General features: G+C 40.3%; 1 protein-coding gene across 2 annotated transcripts in view; it reads left to right on the top strand.

Annotated features, from left to right (window-relative positions):
- Positions 1-19792, top strand: part of Acyp2 (acylphosphatase 2) — a 143894-nt gene that overhangs the window by 86134 nt on the left and 37968 nt on the right. Inside the window, exons 2-3 of one of the 2 annotated variants that reach the window (XM_040733259.1) lie at positions 3684-3823; positions 5521-5596. The exons of the other annotated variant lie outside the window; for it this stretch is intronic. Coding sequence (XP_040589193.1) covers positions 3684-3823; positions 5521-5596 — 216 coding nt within the window. The remainder of the gene's footprint in view (positions 1-3683; positions 3824-5520; positions 5597-19792) is intronic. 2 annotated transcript variants of the gene reach the window in all.

Genomic DNA, 19792 nt, shown 5'->3' with positions numbered 1-19792 from the left:
CATATCATTCTGAAATTGAAAGTAAGAAGTAGATAGTTCCCTTCCAACAGGCACTGAGTACTGTGCACTGTTATGTTTCCCATGGAGTGTCAATCCTAACATCTGAGACTTTATCAAAAACTCAGCAAGTGAAAACTGAGGTACAAGGCAAGGACATCTGTCTCTGTAGACTGGAATAAAATCCAAGGAACAATAGTTCAGGGCAGGGGCATGGTGCTCTTGATAAGGGGTCTACATTATCTCTCCTGCTTTGGCTGGCTCCAGCCAGATGAGCAGCTGTAAATCTGGTTTAATTTAATAGAGTCCACTCTGGAGAAGCAAGGGCACCAGGCCAGGTAAGCCATTAGAGAATGGCCCAACTAGGTTAGAGTTCCAGACAAAAGAGTAATTTTACTAAGATTGTTTTTCCACCATGATAGCATCTGCTTCTGCAGGACACGGCATCACGTAGCAGTGACATTAGATATCTAAGGGCTATAGAGCAGAAAGATTAATTTTCATAAGTACATACTTTGATAGGCTTGTTTCACATGTATATTATGGTCCAGTTTAAGTTGTTATTCCCTTATTTTTAAACTACATGTTGCATAATACTGACTGTAGATATTTTGTGTCAAATAGAAATGAAATGGGTGTAATGCCTAATTGTGTATGTCCTTGGTACATCTCGTTCTTCCTTCCAACCCCCTACCTTTTGAGACTCTCAAGCAAGGCTATTACTTTGTTTCTGCTACAGATAGCCTGCCCTTCCTGATCTTAAGCCCCACAGCTTTACCTTATTAATTGTAGCAGGTGCCTCTTGGATGACCCAGGACCTCATTTGGGCAGCCCTTTGAAGACAGTTATTTTACAACCCAGCAAAATCAGTATGGCTATTTAAAGGCAGTCAGACAATTGGGGCTCCTCTTTGAGAGGCCCATATCCTTTGCTTCTCTTAACCCTCCTACCTAAGATCTATGCTAAAATATTTTTGGCAAACTCTTAACTTTTCTTCATAATGTGGCAAGTCTTCAAGTTATTTTCTGCATTGAAACCATGACTCCTAGGTTTGAATCAAGGTCTCTAACATATTAAGGGGATTCCCTTAAGCTGCTGAAGGTGACAGTGTAGAGCTGCCTCTGGGACCTTTTATTTGACCCATATGCTGATAGTAACTGTAGTGATTGGTTTACTACAGGTTTTCTAAATATCTCTTGGTGTAAGGACGCAGGCACTATGCTGGCCTACCCCTGTCACCTGGCAGAATGCACTCAGACTGTACCCTTGTCAGCCCAGGATTCCATGGTTGCATAGTCTGCACACAGGTGCAAAGGACTCTTTTAAAAGAAAGACCCCTGCCCACTTATGTAGGAGGAAAACAGAACTCCGCCATTAGCCATGTGACTTATTAGAGGCGCATACAGATGAGGTAATAAAAGGGCGGTTTACCACACCGCTAACCACACCCACTTTAGGCATGACTAAAGATGTATACGGACATAGGCGGTGAACTACGTCACTAGCCAGGCCCACTTTTGGCATGGCTAGGGGCGTTAAGGAGGAAGGTATAAGAGACTGAACAACAGAAGTCTAGCTCTCTTTTTCCGGCTTTCTGGCTTCCAGTTCGGTGGCAGAAAACTACTCGGCTCATCTGTATACGCCTCTAATAAGTCCACATGGCTAATGGTGGGTTCTGTTTTCCTCCTACACACTTATGCTCTCTTTCCCTCTCTCTTCCCAGCTCTCTTTCTGCTCTCTCTTTCCTGCTGTTCACCTCGGGCAGACAGGACTTTTCCTGTCTCCCTCTTCTCTTCTGTCCTCTCTCTGTCTCTGTGTCTCTTTACCTCCATTCTCTTTCCTTCCCCCTCCCTCCCCTCTCTAATAAAACTTGTCACTAAGCTCTGTCTGCCTGGCATGTTTGTCCCCCACCTTGGTCAAACTGGCCTGCTGTGGAATCCACCAAGGTCCCCCACTTGCTTTATCGTATCAACACTTACTGTTGAATTTTAGTATGGGTTTGAGGTCTGGAGAGATGCCTGAGCAGTAAGAGCACTTACTGATCCTGTAGATGACATGCGTTTTGCTCCAAGCACCCTCATGGCAGCTCATAACCATCTGTAATGCCAGTTCCAGGGGATCCTGCAGGGAACAGAGGAAACCCTGAGATTCTGGTTGAATATGTTGTTGATAAGGACATTACCCTGTAAAGGACACTAGCCTCATACCAAGAAGGAAATGACAAAGCCCTTCCCCACCCCTTGTCCACCGGAAACCCAGAGGGAAATAGCTAAACTTTCCCCCACCACACCCCATGCTCAGGGACACGACAAAGACTTTGTCTGCTCCATGTGTGGATACCAATAGTGTGTATAGAAAATGTCCACCATAGCTTTCTCCACCAGATGTTTGCAGACTGAAGACTGCTCCCTTACTGAGAGTGGTCTTTCAAAGATGCACTAACCCTGCCTCCTTGATGTAGTTGCATACACACATGAACCCTGCCTCCCTACTTATCTCTATAAAATATGCACTTACTTGTTCAGATGTATGCAATAACCCCTTTCATATAAGGTTGATTTTAAAAAATTATCTATGCCTATTCAAAATCAATGTGCATTCTGCAACTTTAAAGTACAGTATGATACATATGACTATTGGGTCCCGTGTCCAAATCTTATTCATCCTATAAACCATTTTGTCTGATGTGCCTAAAAAATGTTATGTTCCAGTTTCTCACTGTGATTTTTCACTTCTGTTTATTTCATCAATATCATTTAATGTGTAACTTAAATCATGTTATTAGGTACATTAAAATGTAGAATTATTATTGCTTATTATAGAGCTCAACTTTTTTAATTTAATTTTTACTTATTAGTATGTGGGGGTGTGCTGAAGCACACATGTGGTCAGAGGACAACAGTGGGGAGTCTGTTCTCTCCTTCCATGGTGGCATATAGAGATTGAACTTTCAACAGGCATTCATGGCAAATGCCCTTGGCTGCTAAGTTTTCTTGCTGGCCAGAATTCAGTGTTTATAATTTTTAAATATAAATGTTTCTAATCATTTTTCCTTATTGTTATCTTTGTCTGCTATAGCTAAGCCTTATATGTTATTGATATATTTTCATCTAGTATATCCTTAAAATCTCCAAAAATTGTAATATTCACTTAAACTCAGTTAAATATATCCACATATACTTTTTCATTGTTCATTATTCTTTCTTGTGTCTTAGCTTCTTCCACTTGGAAGTGGAATATTCTCCTTACTATAGAATGTTGCTAAAACTTCTCTACATAGCATGAAAAATATTCCCCTATTATTCTTCTAAGGAGTAATTTCATAGTTGGGGAATTTGGGGCATGTGTGTGTGTGTGTGCATATGTGTTAATGTGTCTATATAAGTATAGATAGATATCTTTGAAGATATCCTTTCATTTTCCTTTGGCTTCTCTTATTCTGATTGTACATAAAATGTATTTAAAATTTATTATTACAACATTATGAGTACTTAAAACTACAAAAGCTAAAACTAGCAGTACCTTGGTACTTACTGTCTGGCCTATTTCCTTTGTGGCTTATGGGGCTGTCTATTTATGTGTATATATTTAGGGACTCATATGACTTTGTCGTTTTTTATGGGCAAGAAGAAAACCCTCTCTGATCTCCAAAAACATCTTTGTAAATTTCTTTCCCTAAATTACAGATTCACCTATAGTGCCTAGATCTACACATGACACTCCACCACTCCTCCTCAGAAGGAACCTGCTAGCAAAACTTCCTGACAAACATCTGCTAAGAACATTTCTCATCTCACTGGCATGGTCTTTTGTAGAATTTTCAGAGGTCAGCTGCCTTTCTGATCTTTTGGATTATGCTGCTTTTCCAGGAATGTCTCAAAGGGATCCTGCTTGAAAGAAAAGATGCCATACTGTGACATTTTACTGCTTATAAAGAGAACAAGAATGGTCTCTGTCTTATTCTTTGATCCAGCTTCAAACAAAAGTGCTGTTTAAAAACAGAAATGGAACTGATGAAGTCATCAACTAAAAGCCTCACCCACCACCACCCATTTATTTTCTAGTCTAGAATGAATCTAATGATAAACACTTCCTAGAAAGGTTAAGGAGAAAACAATCTACCAAAACAGTAAACCTCCCATTCTCCACCTCTAAAATTGGATTTTAGGCATCTGATGTGAGTTAGTGGAGTGTATTCAATGATGCTGAGTTCATAATGACTAAGAGGGGGTTGTCTAAGCCACCAAGGTTAAAAAGGGCAGGGCATCACCACAACCAAACTACTATTTAATATAATCTTTACTTAACCACCTATAGTGGCATGAGCATGTAGCATGGCAAATGAATGCTCATGGTCAATTAAGAAGCAAAAAATGTGCCATTTTCATAACAAAGAAGAATTGATGTATATGTATTTCTAAATGCCATGTTTTCTGTGAATTTATTTTTTAATTTCTCCTGAGAAATACTTTAAAAAATTCCTAAATCTAACATATTTAGAACAAAAATTGTATGTATGTGTATCATTTACAAATTAGAGTGACCCTCAGAAGAAAGTGTGACTCAAGTGATTCAAGGGTCTCGAGTTTTGTCATGAGGTGGGAATTTCTCTTCATAATGAAGTTCAAGTGTGATGCTCTCTGTGTGGTCAGTAGAAGCTAGGTGTTACTGTGATAAAGGGAAGTGGGGTGAGCATGCTCGAAGGGAGCATGGCTCCGGAGGATTGTCACTGTGATCTCAATGCTGCATTTAAGAAATGAAATTTAGGTCACAATCACCCAACTGAGAAGAGAATGATAGCTTATCAGTTTAGAGTGGACCTTACACAGAAACCCATCCACAAGGGCAGTTAGCAAGTAGAGTCTCATCTCAGCAAGAAGAGACTCAAAAAGAAGAGAAAATTGGTTGCTTCCCAAAAGCAGTATGTCAGACTCTTGTACCCTGAAGGACTCAGTTCCCACTCTGAGATCTCCCTCACTAGAACTGCTGTCCTTGTCCAACCATGCTGTACATTCTCATTTCCTAACATTGTATTCTTCCATTTTTACTGGTCTTCAGAGCAGACACATGCCTTGCTTCATCATATGTGCAAGGAGTTAAAATTTCTGGCTGCACGAGGATACAGTTAGGGAAGCAACTGGGTGGTGGTGTGGAGAGGAATTCAGTGACACTGACTTTAGAAAGACTCGTTTCCTGTTACCTAACAGTCAACATTGGCTTCCCTACCCCCCACTCCAGCTTCAGTGGCTTAAACTGAAAAATAAGTCACTTTCATCTTTGATATGCGAGCTGCCCGGTACCTCGTGTTCTTTTAGGAGTTTATACAGGTGCTTAGGCTCATTGGATAAATCTGTTGTTTGGGTAAAGAATTTTGTCCATTTTCTTTTTTTCCTCACTTTAATTCAGAAGTCCTTATTTGTGGGAGGGGTTTGTCGTCTTCTTTTTTTTTTTTTCCATTCTTCTTTTGGCTAACTGGAGAGAAAAAGTGTCATTGACATTACCCAGAGAATATGTTTCTTTCAGCTTTTGAATAAGGAATACCAGAATGGCACTTTCTGTCAAACCTCACAACCTGAATTCAAGCCCCAGGACCCACATGGTAAGAATGAGACAGAACCTATTCCAGCAAATTGTCCTCCGACACTCGTCACCCTCCAAATGCTTGTGATTGACAAGTAAGGGAAAGTCATTTTAACCAAGCCAATTCATTATAAATGAATTAATCTCCAATCTAGGCATATCTTGACAAACTAATAGATGCCAGCTGAACCAAATTTCCATGGAACTGACAATCTTCTAATGTGATGTGTTCTTGGATTGTTCTAAAATTATTGCCTTATTTAAGTGAAACATTGACCTTAAAAATAAATCCTCTACTGATAAAATATATTAAAGTTTGTACTTGGGTGCTCAGGAAGTGCACTTGGAAGTGACCCATGGAGGAAGATTCACAACACCCTGGACCCTCTCAGACTTGTCTTAGATTGCCTTAAGACCTTAGCTATCATGCTGTTCCTCTAACATCAAACAATGAACAGGAGTATAAGAAATAGTTCTGTGAATTTTTTCCTCTTTTACCTCTTTGTATTTCAGGAGCAGAGTAGTTATAGTCTTTTTTCTTCTTTTTTTTTCTTTTAATTTAAATTAGAACTAGGCCCTCCCCCAAGAGTCCAGGCTGAAAGAGCATCCCTCATTGTGGGATGGGCACCCAAAGTCTATTTGTATGCCAGGGATAAATACTGATCAGTCTTTTTAAAAGAGATTTACTTTTTAAAAATTATATGTACATGTACAGGCATAATCATGTAAGTGCAGGTGCCTGTGAAGATCAGAGGTGCCAGATCCTGAAGCTGAAGTTACAGTTGATTGCGAACCACCAAACTCAGGTCCTCTGCAAGAGCAGTGATTACTTTAATCATTGGACCATCTTTCTAGACCCCCACATTCTTCTTTTGAACAATCAAATAAAGTTTAGTTTAAAGAATAAACCAGTACCAAATCTTTTCATCGAATATGTTGCAATGAAGTGTATGAAATAATTTCACATAGGACAGGAAAAGAAATGAGGTGTGTACTTATCCTATGCACAATAAATGTGCATAACTATTGCATGAATACAAAAAATAAAGGCAGGCTGTTGTGTTCATAATATTTCAGTTTATCTGTTCAAGCCCATGCACATCATTATAGATATCATTTTCACAGCAGAGTAACCATAGCCCACAATTTAATTTTCTACACAGCATCAAAAAGGATGAAAACATGTTGAGGGAGATGACTTGGTGAAAAAGAGCACTTGCTACACCAGCATGAGGACCTGAGTTCAAATCTCCCAGAATCTGTGTAAAAAGTTGGGCATAGTTTCGTATACCTATAACCATAGTCCTGTTGGGGGGTGGCATAGAGACAGGAAGATTGTTGGGTCTTGCTGGCTGCCAGCCTAAATCCAAGCTCACTGACACACCCTCTTTCAAGAGTGTTAGAGAAGGACACCTGACATCCTCCTTTGGCCTCCACACAAGTGTGCTCTGCTATACATATACATGTGCACATAAAATATGCACACACTACCTACATATTCATACCCCCAAAACTGGGAAAAGTGAAATAAGTAGGCTTTGTAAGTAGATTGCCCTTCCAGGGTTTAGGAGTCCTCAGAGACCGTGTCCATCACAGATGGTATTTACATATAGGAAGCTGGCCTACTCATGTGCCTTGCTGTCATTATAGTTCTTGGTTTCTTCAATTAAAATTGAATTTGATTATATTTGTCAGAATGCACATATAATTTTGATGGTTTGGGTCAAATATGTTGGGGAATATTAATTTAAGGTGTGTTGGTTTTGTTTATGTTGCATTTGTTTAACTCTGTGAAGCTGTGTTACTGTGCCTGTCTAAAACACCTGTTGTTCTTTCTAATAAAGAGCTAAATGACCAATAGCAAGGCAGAAGAGAGTATAAATGTGAGCAGAAATGTGGGAGAAGGAGATCTGGGAATGAGAGAGGAAGGAAGAGTCCTTCAGGACCCAGCCACCCAGCCACCCAGCTCCACAGCCAGACAGAGTGTGAAGGAAAGAAAAGGTATACCAGAATAGAGAAAGATAAAAGCCAAGGCCAAAGATAGATGAGATAATTTAAGAACAGCTGGCAAGAAACAAGCCAAGCTAAGGCTGGGCATTCATAAGTAACAATAAAACTCTGTGTATTTATTTGGAAGCTGAGTTGCAGATCCCCCAAAAAAGAGCAAAGAGTGGCCTGGCGGTGGTGGTGCATGCCTTTAATCCCAGCACTCGGGAGGCGAGGCAGGCGGATCTCTGTGAGTTCCAGGCCAGGCTGGACCGATAGCCTCCAAAATAATACAGAGAAACCCTGTCTCATAAAACCAAAAAAAAAAAAAAAAAAAAAAGAGCAAAGAGTGAAAAGAAAAACACAAATACACATTGAGCAATCTAAAGGAAGATTCCTTCTTTGGTCAATAACATTACTAATTTGCAACCCTTTATTGTCCATCTTTTTTCACTATTCTAAGAATTTGCTTAGTTGCATATGAGTTTATGATTATAGTGGCTTAAAGTGTTCTCTGTATAAGCAAGATTAGCCCCTTGCTGTGCTGTGGGATAACAACATTTTTCCTCACATGGTTCTTTCGCACAGTTATGCATCAACTTTCTCCTTAAAATTCAATTTCCCCACTTAATAAAAAGATAGTCTCCTTTAGTTTTATTTTATTAATGTTTTTTCATTTATTTTACATGCTTGCCACAGTTTCCCCTCCCTCCTCCTCTTTTCCTCCCATCCTCCTCTCCCCACCTCCTCCCATCTATCCCTTTTCAATCCACTCCTCCTGTCTCCATTCAAAAAGAGGCAGGCCTCCAATGGGCTTGGACAAATCATGACACATCAAGTTGAGGCAGGACCAGGTTCCTCTCCCTGCATCAAGGCTGGGCAAGGTAATCCTAAGCACCAGGGACAGGTTCTGATCTCACTGCTAAGAGCCTTAAGCCAGACCAAGCCATAAAACTGTCACACACATGCCAAGGACCTAGGTCAGTCCCATATAGGCTCCGTAACTATTGGTTCAGAGTCCAGGAGCTCCCAGGAGCTTAGATCAGCTATCTCTTTGAGTTCCCCCATCATGACCTTGACCCCCATGGCTCATAAATCCCTCCTCCCTTTCTTCTGTAGGACTTCCAGAGGTTGGTCTAGTGCTTAGCTATGGATTTCTGCATCTGCTCCCTGATGACAATTAAGGTAGTCAGTAATCTGATTACAGTAAATGGTCAGCTCAGACACTCTCTGCACTATTGCTAGAAGTCTTAGCTGGAGTCATCTTTGTGGATTCCTGGGAGTTTCCCTGGTATCAGGTTTCTCCCTAAACCTAAAATGGGCCCCTTTGTCAAGACATCTCTTTCATTACTCTCCCTCTCTGTCCTGCCCCCAACCAGCCTCCTGCACCCAACCCACCCAATCCATTCCCTCAAGTTCCCATCCTCCTATATCCCCCATTCCTACTCCCAGTTTATCCAAAAGATCTCTTCTATTTCCCCTTTCCAGGGAAATCCTCTTTAGGCCCTCCTTGTTACCTACCCTCTCTAGGGCTGAGGATTGTAGTCAGATTATCCTTTGCTTTACAGCTAATATCCACTTAAGAGTGAGTACATAACATGTTTGTCTTTCTGAGTCTATTTTACCTCACTCAATGATTTTTCCTAGTTCCATCCATTTGCCTGAAAACTTCATGAGGTCATTGTTTTTTGTTTGTTTGTTTGTTTGTTTGTTGTTTTTGTATTTTTATAGCTGAGTAATACGTCATTGTGTAAATGTACCACATTTTCCTTATCCATTCTTAAGTTGACAGGCATTTAGGTTGTTTCCAGGTTCTGTCTATTATGAATGATTCTGCTATGAACATAGTTGAGTCAGTGTCTTGTGGCATAATTGAGCATCCTTTGGGTATATGCCCACAAGTGGTTTAGCTGGGTCTTGAGGTAGATTGATGCCCAATTTCCTGAGAAAGCACCATACTGATTTCCAAAGTGGCTGTACAAGTTTGCATTCCCACAGCAATGGAGGAGCATTCCTCTTACTCCACATCCTCTCCAGAATAAGCTGTCATAAATGGTTTTGGTCTTAGCCATACTGACTAAGATGAGTAAGAAGATATCTCAGAGTCATTTTGATTTTCATTTGCCTGATGACTAGGGATGTTGAACAATTCTTTAAGTAATTTTTTTAACATCTGAGATTCCTCTGTTGAGAATTCTCTTGTTTAAATCTGTACCCAATTTTTTAATTCAATTATTTGGTGTTTTTACGTCAAGTTTCTTGAATTCTTTATAAAACTTGGAGATTAACCCTCTGTCAGATGCAGGGTTGATGATCCCATTCTGTAGGCTGCCACTTTGTCGTCTTATTGACAGTGTCCTTTGCCTTACAGAAGCTTTTCAGTTTTAAGAGGCCACATTTATTAATTGTCATTCTCAGTGTCTGTGCTACTGGTGTTATATTCAGGAACTGGTCTCCTGTGCCAGTGTATTCAAGGCTCCTTACCACTTTCTCTTCTGTCACATATAGTGTAACTGGATTTATGTTGAGGTCTTTGATCCACTTGGACATGAATTTTGTACAGGGTGATAGATATGGGTATATCTGCATTCTTCTTCATGCTGTCATCCAGTTATGCCAACACCATTTGTAGAAGAAGCTTCCTTCCTCCCTCCCTCCCTCCCTCCCTCCCTCCCTCCCTCCCTCCCTCCCTTTCTTTCTTTCTTTCTTTTTTTGGCTTCTTTGCCAAAAATCAGGTGTCCCTAAGTGTGTGGTCTATAATTTCATTCCTTTGATCTGCATGTCTGTATTTATGCCAATACCATGCTGTTTTTATTACTATAGCTCTATAGTAGAGCTTGAAGTCAGAGATGGTGATACCTCCGGAAGTTCCTTTATTGTACAGAATTGTTTTAGCTATCCTGGGTTTTTTGTTTTCCATATCAAGTTGAGTATTGTTTTTTTGTGGTCTGTGAAGAATTGTGTTGGGATTTTGATGGGGATTGCACTGAATGTGTAGATTGCTATTTTTACTGTGTTGATCCTACCTATCCATGAGCATGGGAGATCTTTCCATTTTCTGATATCTTCTTCAGTTTCTTTCTCAAAGACTTAAAATTTCTTGTCATAACAGGTCTTTCACTTGTATGATTAGAGTTACCCCAAGATAGTTTGTATTATTTGTGGCTATTGTAAAGAGTGTTGTTTCTCTGATTTCTTTCTCAACCCATTTATCTTTTGTTTATAGAAGGGCTACTGATGTTTTTCAGTTAATCTTGTATCCTGGCACATTGCTGAAGGTATTTATCAGTGGTACCCTGGTAGAATTTGGGCATTCACTTATGTATACTGTCATATCATCTGTACATACAAATTCCTTTCCAATTTGTATGCCCTTGATCTCCTTTTGTTGTCTTATTGCTCTAGCTGTAACCTCAAATACTATATTAACTAGATACGAAGAGAGTTACCACCTTGTCTTTTTCCTGATTTTAGTGGAATCAATTCAAGTTTCTCATTATTTTATTTTCCTTCAGCTGTCAGCTCACTGTATATTATCTTTATTATGTTTAGGCAGGTTCCTTGTATCCCTGGTCTCTCCAAGACTTTTATCTTGAAGGGGTGTTGGATTTTTCTCAAGGGATTTTTCAGCATCTAATAAGATGATCATGTGTTTTTTTTTTCTTTCAGTTTGTTTATGTGGTTAAATACATTGACAGACTTTTGTATGTTGAACTATCCCTGCATCTCTGGGATGAAGCCTACTTGATCATGGTGGATTTTTTTAATGTGTTCTTGGATTCAGTTTCCCAATATTTTATTGGGTATTTTTGCATCAGTGTTCATGAGGGAAATTGGTCTATAATTCTCATTCTTTGTTGTATCTTTGTATGGTTTGGGTATCAGGGTAACTGAAGCTTCATAAAAGAATTTGCCAATGTGTGGGACAATTTGAGGAGTATTTGTATTAGCTCTTCTTTGAAATTCTGTGCTGAAACCATCTGGCCATGGGCTTTTTTTGGTTGGAAGACTTTTAATGACTGTTCTATTTCCTTGGGGTTTATAGGTCTACTTAAATGTTTATCTGGTCTTGATTTAATTTTGGTATGTGGTACCTATCAAGAAATTGTCCATTTCTTTTAGATTTTCCAATTTTGTGGAGTATAGGTTTTTGAACTATGACCTAATGATCCTCTGGATTTTCTCAGTGTCTATTGTTATATCCCCCTTTTTTATTTCTGATTTTGTTAATTTGCATGTCTCTCCCTGCCTTTTGGTTCATTTGGAAAAGGTGTGTCTACCTTGTTGATTTTCTCAAAGAACCAACTTTTTATTTCATTAATTTTTTTTGTATTGTTCTCTTTGCTTCTATTTTACTGATTTTAGGCCTCAGGGTTTTTTTGTATCTGTTGCAGTTTGGTTTGTTTTGTCACTGACTACGTAGTCAGTTTTAGAGCAGGTTCCATGAGGTGCTAAGAAGAAGGTGTGTTCTTTTGTGTTTGAGTGGAATGTTTATTGGTGTTTATTAAGTCAGTTTCACTCATAACATCTGTTAGTTCCTTTGTTTCTTTAAGTTTCTGTTTGGCACACCTGTTCATTGGTATGAGTGGGGTGTTGTAGACTCCCACTATTAATGTGTGGGGTTTGGTGTGTGATTTAAGCTTTAGCAATGTTTCTTTTACAAATGTAGATGCCCTTGTATTTGGGGCATAAATGTTCAGAATTGAGACTTCATCTTGATGAATTTTTCCTTTGATGAATATGCAATATCTTTCTCCATCTCTTTTGATTAATTTTGATTTGAAGTTTATTTTTTTAGATACTAAGATAGCTACATAAGCTTGCTTCTTGGGCCCATTTGATTGGAAAATCTTTTCCCAACCCTTTACTCTGAGGCACTGTCTTTCTTTGAAGTTGAGGTATGTTTCTTATATGCAGCAGAATAATGGATCCTGTTTTCATATTCATTCTGTTAACCTGTGTGTTTTTATACACATATTAAGTCCTTTGGTATTAAGAATTATTAATGACCAGTGATTGTTAATTCCTATTTTTTGGTGTGTGTGTGTGTGTGTGTGTGTGTGTGTGTGTGTGTGTGTGTTTTCCTTCTTTGGGGTTTGCTGGTGTGAAGTTATTTATTGCCTGTGTTTTGGTTTTGTTTTTTGGTTGCTGCTAACTTCCTTGGGTTTTTCTTCTAGTACTTTCTGTATGGCTGGATTTGTGGATAGGTATTGTTTAACTCTGGTTTTGTAGTAGAATAACTTGTCTATGTTGATTGTTACAGGATTCCCGCCTGGGTCCTGTCACCACTTTAGCCTCCAAATAGCACATGAGACACTATATTAATTATAATCTGTTGGCTGGTGACTAGGATTTCTTACTGGCTAGCTCTGTCTTAAGTATTAACACATAATTACTAATGTATGTATTTCTACAAGGTCTTATCTTACCGAGAATGCCAGACTCACGCATCCTTTCCTCCCGGAGTCATATTGCAACTTCCTATTATATTTGCCAGAATCCTCCTTACCTTCTATTCCTGCCTGTCTTGCTTCCCTATTGGCCAGCAGTGTTTTATTCACCAACCAATAAGAGAGACATATTTGCAGAATGACATCTCCCATTAATTTATTAAAAGTTTTGGTGGGTATAATAGTCTGGGTTAGCATCTATGGTCTCTTAGTGTCTATGGTCTCTTAGTGTCCATAAAACATTTCTCCAGGTCCTTCTGGATTTTAGAGTATCCATTGAGAAGTCAGGTATAATTCTGATAAGTCTGCCTTTATGTATTACTTGTCCTTTTTACTTTGCAGCTCTTAATTATTTCTGTATTCTGTATGTTTAGTGTTTTGATTATTATGTGGTGAGGGGAATTTTTTTTGGTCCAGTCTATTTAGTGTTCTGTGAGCTTCTTGTACCTTCATAGGTGTGTCCTTCTTTAGATTGGGAAAGTGTTCTTCTGTGATTTTGTTGAATAGATTTTCTGTGTCTTTGAGCAGGGATTCTTCTACTTCTGTTGCTATTATTCTTAGGTTTGGTCTTTTATGGTGTTCCAGATTTCCTGGATGTTTTGTGTTAAGAATTTGTTGGATTTAACATTTTATTAGACTGATGAATCTATTTCCTCTATTGTATCTTCAGTGCCTGAGATATTCTCTTCCATCTCTTGTATTCTGTTGGTGATGCTTACATTTGTAGTTCCTGTTCACTTACCCAGATCTTCCATTTCCAGAATTCCCTTGGTTTGTGTTTTCTTTATTGTCTCTATTTCAATTTTTAAATCTTGAACTGTTTCTTTCACCTGTTTGATTGTTTTTTCTTAACTTTATTTAAGGGATTTATTGATTTCTTCCAAATTTTTGTTAGTCATCTCCTTGATTTCTTTAAGGGAAGATTTCATTGCCTCTGTCAACTTCATAAAGATATTTAAGGTCATTTTCTTCTCTTCATTTGTGTTGGGATGTTCAGGTGTTGCTGTTTTAGGACCAATGTATTCTGGTGGTGCCATATTGCCCTTCATGTTGTTGAATGTATGTTTATACTGGGTTTGGGAAAATTATAGGTATAGGTATTGATTCTTGTGATGTCTTTGTTTCATAGGTTTTTTGTTCCACTATTATCTGTTTTCTTCATTGTCTTTTGGCCTGAATGGCCAAGGGTTCTGGTGATTGGCTGATCATCAGATCCAGTAGGGTTGTCTCAGTTGAGGTTTGTGAGGCTTTAGGTGCCTAAATCCATGGTATCCTCCAGTTCTTCTGGCTGGTGTGAGTTTTACTTGTGCCTGTAGAGTCTGTTCATCCTACTGGTGTAGGTTGTGCTTATGTCTATAGAGTCTGTTCTTCCAAGTGATGAGTTGTGCTTGTGTCTGGAGTCTGTGTTTCCAAGTGGTATGAGTTGTACCTGATCTCCTGCCTGTTCTTCCAGCTGCTATTGGTGCCTAGAGGGGCTGCTGATGTTGCAATGAATGGTTGGTCAAGGGGAGGATGATGGAGTCAGTGGGTTTGGGTGATGGAGTGGATCTTGGAGGTTATAGAGTCCAGTGGGTGGTATGGTTTGCGGTGAGGTCTGTCTGCAAGTCTTCTACCTGCTGGCCTGCTGCTGGAGACTGCCCTCCCTTGTTTTCTTATAGCATCGTTGTTATTTTTAGCCTTTAAATTTAGATCTTTCTGCTTTCATTAGGATATAGCAAAGGCGTAATTACAGCATACTTTGTAAAACATCCCTAGTGTTCTCAAGAGAGTTTGCTCTTGATATCTGAGACACCAAGTTTCTCAAATGCCAAATTCTCTACACATGGATCTATTTTTAGATTCACTGTCATGTTTATTGATGTGTCAATTCTTGTCTTAATTATTTTTTAAGTTTTATATTATTTTATCTTAAGTGTTGGGAATAGCACGTTCCCTCATCATTTTTAATTTTTGTGGAGCATTTTGCTTGAAATTCTTGTCTTATGTTTAATGTGTACTGCAGTTTGTTTTTTAATTTGACTCCCACCTTTCCCCAAATATTCAGTCTTCTTATGGTGGTTATAATAAATATCCAGGTTATCTTAGGAAAGACTGAGAGATTGGTAATGTTAAATCTTCCTAAAAGTAGGCCTTTCTCTTTGTGCAAGTCATCATGCCTTTCCGGAGTGCTTTCGAAATATTCATAAATATAGCATATATCTTAAGTGTTTTTTCAGAGATTTCATCTTTTCCTGCTACCATGATCCATGGAGTCTTCCCCACTTCATCTTCTAATTTGATGTTTTTTATATATGAAGTTTGTTGATCTCTGCATAGTAATTATGTACCTGGCTACCTTATTAAATGTAATTGTTTATAGTACTTTTTAGCTGAATACCATAGGTATTATAAATTATAATAGTTGTATTTCCTTCTCTAAACTTTTATACTTCTAAACAATTTTTGTAAATTTAAAACATCACTGTTAATTGCTCATCCACTCTACTATGGCAGATGTCCTTGCAAAAAAAGTTTGCATGCAACCCACAAAACTGTCTCCTGAGATGGGCCTTCTCTGCCCACCATTTCACTAACACTTAAATAACAAAGGTTGTTCTTCAGTTACATTGAGGCTGTATCCTCACCAGCTTAGGAGGATCATTAGATTGAAAATGTGTTCAGTATGTCTAATATGCCAAATGTTAGCACTTAGCATGCCTGCCTTAAGTATGCTTAGCATATTTCCACTACCTTCAATTGGGAAAGTTACCTATCAAGTGTTGAATATCTCATGTAATTTATTAAATATAGTATGATAATGATGATGAGTTCTTTGACATTTCTGGTTATAACACTGAGGAGAGGATGGCTTGGCATAGAAAAGATCCAAATTTAGCATCTGACACTATCTCCTATCTTATGGTAGCTGAGTGACGACCTTTGATGCTTAAGAAGCTGTGAATTCTCTTGAGGACTCCTTGGGGACCGGAGACTACTGCAGGGTTTTTCTCAGGAAGGCCCTGCCCAAGCTGTCCTATAAATCTCCAGAAGTATGTGCCAAGGCATAGACATGGGGCCAAGAACATGACAAATTTGTAGGCATTGAAAGGTTTTACAGCATAAAAGAGGAGCTGGTAAACTAAGGCACACAAAACACATTTATCAACAGATTTACCTTCACAGAGAATCAAATGCTATCATGAGGGATGAGAAACAAACGAATGAATGGTACAGGGAGAATGCCCTAGAGCTGCTTGATCAGGAAAGGATGACGAGCTGAGGACCAAAGAGCACAAGGAAGCAAGCCAGCATGGAAGGAGCACTGTGGAAAGAGGGAAAGCATGATTCAGTGCTTGAACTGGTGAAGAGTAAAGGCCAGAATGCCTGGAACACTGGGGGGAGGGATGGTGACACAGATGAATGACACCTAGCAGTATGAGTCAAATTCTACATAATGAAGAAAATTTCAAGTGTGGTTTCTGCTGTATTTGTTCTTGCTTGGTTTCTATACTGTGGTAAAAACACACTAATGAACAACAACTTGTGGAGGGAAGAGATTGGCTTACTTTTCCAGGTCACAGTCCACCACTGAAGGACTGCAGGATAGGAAGTTAATCAGGGTCCCAGAGCTGGACTCATGAAATAATGATGCTTGCTGGCTTGCTCATAGTCAAGTTGTTGCCATCCTACTTCTTTGGTTATAGCCAAAGCCACAGCTTCTGCTGAATTAGCTTCCACAATGGGCTCAAATCAGAATCTCCCCACATTCTGGAAACTTCCCTGGCTTGGTGCTCCTTAAGGGCTATTATGAACACTCAATCCTGATATCGCTAGATTTGTGCCACGTACCACATCCACTTAGTTAAGTGGCATTCATTCTTGTGTGAAAAGCACCTTCAACAATCAGTGTAATTTTGAGTATATCCTCCATTTCTCTGAATCCTGCCTATGAAAGCCCATCTAAATAGATTTTATGCCTCTTATTAACTGCATTATTTAACCTGACTTGGACTCTTTGAGTGTGCTCTCTCCCTCCACTGCCTGCTATTGCTGAAGAGCCAAGTCTACCATAGGAGATTTCTAGACAGTGACATAATCCTGTTCCCACCCCAAAGGACTTCTTTGCTATTCATTTTCCTGGACAAAGTGTACTGTCTTCCAAATACTGTTGATTTATCTAGGACAAAAGTAGAAGTCTCAGCTGAGCCACTGAATGCCTGAAAACCTGCTTAAGCTTTGAATGTTTCATCAGCAAAGTGGTTTCAGTGAACAGTACATGTGTTATAAGTGCTGCTGTGTCTAGCATTTGTTTGTGGGTAGCATCCAGACATCAAGAAGAAATTTGATTACAATACATTGTAATGTTTAAACTTTTATTTTTAGGAAGTAGGGAAGAGTGACATATTGCATCTAATCCCAGTCCTTGGGAGTAAGAGGCTGAAGGTCATCAGTCCCTAGCCAGCCAAGGATACATAGTTAACTGCTTTGTTTTATAAGTTGCCTTGCTCATGGTGTTTTGTTTTTTTCAGAATTGAAAAGTAACTAAGACAATTACTAGGAAACTAAGGCAACTTGGAAAAATCTAAACCAATTATTATTTTGATTAATTTTCTACAAAAGACAACATCCTTACCCATATGTAGCTGTCACACTCTGGAATCAAATAGATTTGGGTTTAAATTGAAGCTTTCCACTTTCAGCCTGGGAAACTAGATCCAAGTTATATGCAAGTGGGGTCTCTTTGCTCATCTCCAAACTGGAGTCAATATTACCATGAAATTACATGAGAACTAAGAAAATAGTACACATGAAGTCTTTCTTCAGCACAATACCTTGCACCACAGAAGGCTCAATAAATGATAGATATTATTCTGAGTTATTGTTAAGAGCTTTAAGAAAGCCTGTTGGCTTCCTATAATTTATTCATGTGTTGCTTCGGAGATTAAAATATAATGGCTTGATCCAACTTGGTCGCCAGGCCTCTCTAATCCTCAGGTTCTCTCCCCACCCCGGGGATCGCTCTTGTCTTCTCCAGGCAAATTACCCTTGCCCCTGGATCTCTTTGACAGGTGATTGCTCCTCCCTGACAGCTCAAGGGATTCAAAGATTGCAGAGCTGCCTGGTGCATGCGTTAAGTGGCTGTATAAGGACTCTGCATGGTAGCTCCACGAATCCAGTTTCAATGGCCCCAACTGCTGAGCCTCATTTTAAGCAAGCACCTCCTGCCTGTTCTCTCTCCATTTCTGCTCCTACACCTCCCTTCGCTCCCTTTCCCAATAAACTCCACGTGGGTTTGTTGAGTTGTGGATCGTGTTTCATCTCCAGAAGCCACAGCAAAGAACAGCAGTAATGTCTGGCTCTAGGGGCCCTGCACATATGGGATAGTATTGCAGTGGGTTTGGCCAGAAGTCCTCTTTGATAATCTGGGCGATCCTGTCATACTCTGGATGACTGTGGTCTGAAAGGCGGGCGAAGAAACTATTACATGTGGCATCCTGGTTCCCATGAATGAAGAGGTGAGGTTCACTGCCAGGGCACCATGTGATTGGAGAGGAGAGCAAAACTACTTAGCCAGTAGGTCTGACCTTGTGGTCCTTGACGATCTGAGTATTTCTAAAGAAGGGGTTTCTTGGGAAGGAAAACTTGAAGCAGCACCTTGCCCTGGAGAATCTGGCTCCTTCACCTCCAGGTTGGTTATGTATCTTAACATTTATGCATCATGAACGGCTGTGGGTGAAGGGCAGAGACCCAGAAGCCTGGGATGCTCTGGATGACGTAGTTTCTGCGCTCCAGATAGTACTGAGGGCTCTGTTCCAGCTGCTGAAGGACACGCACTCGGCCTGGGCATTCACCGTGTTCAGATCCAGCTGGCCGGCCTCCAGAGCCACATTCGGAGCCAGGCCTGCTCCACCTGTCTCTGCCTCACATCGCTGGCTTCTGGGTCCTTGGCCCCTGCGCCCAGCGGGCAGGCCTCTCTGCGCTGCCCTGCACCTTTCTGGGGCCTTTGCCACGATCGGGCCTAGCGGGGGCCTCACCTGAGGCCTTCGGGGTGGCGAGGCCACCTCCTGCCCCACCGCAGCCACTGTGACGCCCTGACCACGGCCCCTGCAGGGGCGGTCGTTCGTTCATCTGCAGGCCCCGCAATGTTGCCCTCACGGCCCTCGGGTTCCCAGGCAGAGTTCATGTCGGAGCAGCCCGACCGCTGGCTCGTGGTTGGGCGGTGGTGCTCGCTGGGCAGCTCCAGCACACGTGCCAGTCATGACACCCACACCTCGGCCAGAACCCGCCCCTCACCTGTCCCACTGTTTTCAGAGAAGAAATGCTTTTATCCAACTGACTGAAGAGGTCATAGGTGTTCTGTAGTTTTTGTGTGTTGCCCAAACCAGCCTTGAACTCTGGGCAATCCTTCTGCCAGGCTCAGTCTGGAGGGTGCGTGAGCCGCCGCAGCACTCCTGACCAAACCCCACACACCCGCAGTGTTTTCAACTAAATGTTCTCTTTTTCATATTGACTGGGGGAGAGGATTGAAGTCAAGCCCTCATGCATGCTAGGCAAGTGCTCTACTCAGTTATGTTCCTAGCACTTCTTAATCTTTTTGTTGTTTGGAATCCTTTATGTGTGCTAGATACTAAGTCATTTTCAGATGTGTGCATTATAAATCTCCCACTTTGTGTGTTCTTTGGGATGTATGTACAGAGTGTGAAATAGTGTCTCAATTTGGTGTGTGTGTGGTTTTTCAAGACCGGGTTTCTCAGCCTGGCTCTCCTGGAATTCACTATGTAAATCAGGCTGGCCTCAAA

Source organism: Mesocricetus auratus, unplaced genomic scaffold, assembly GCF_017639785.1.
Source record: "Mesocricetus auratus isolate SY011 unplaced genomic scaffold, BCM_Maur_2.0 Super-Scaffold_100029, whole genome shotgun sequence".
NCBI classification, from domain to species: Eukaryota; Metazoa; Chordata; class Mammalia; order Rodentia; family Cricetidae; genus Mesocricetus; species Mesocricetus auratus.
The sequence above is the reverse complement of the archived record's forward strand: the minus strand, read 5'-3'. Positions and strand labels throughout refer to the sequence as shown.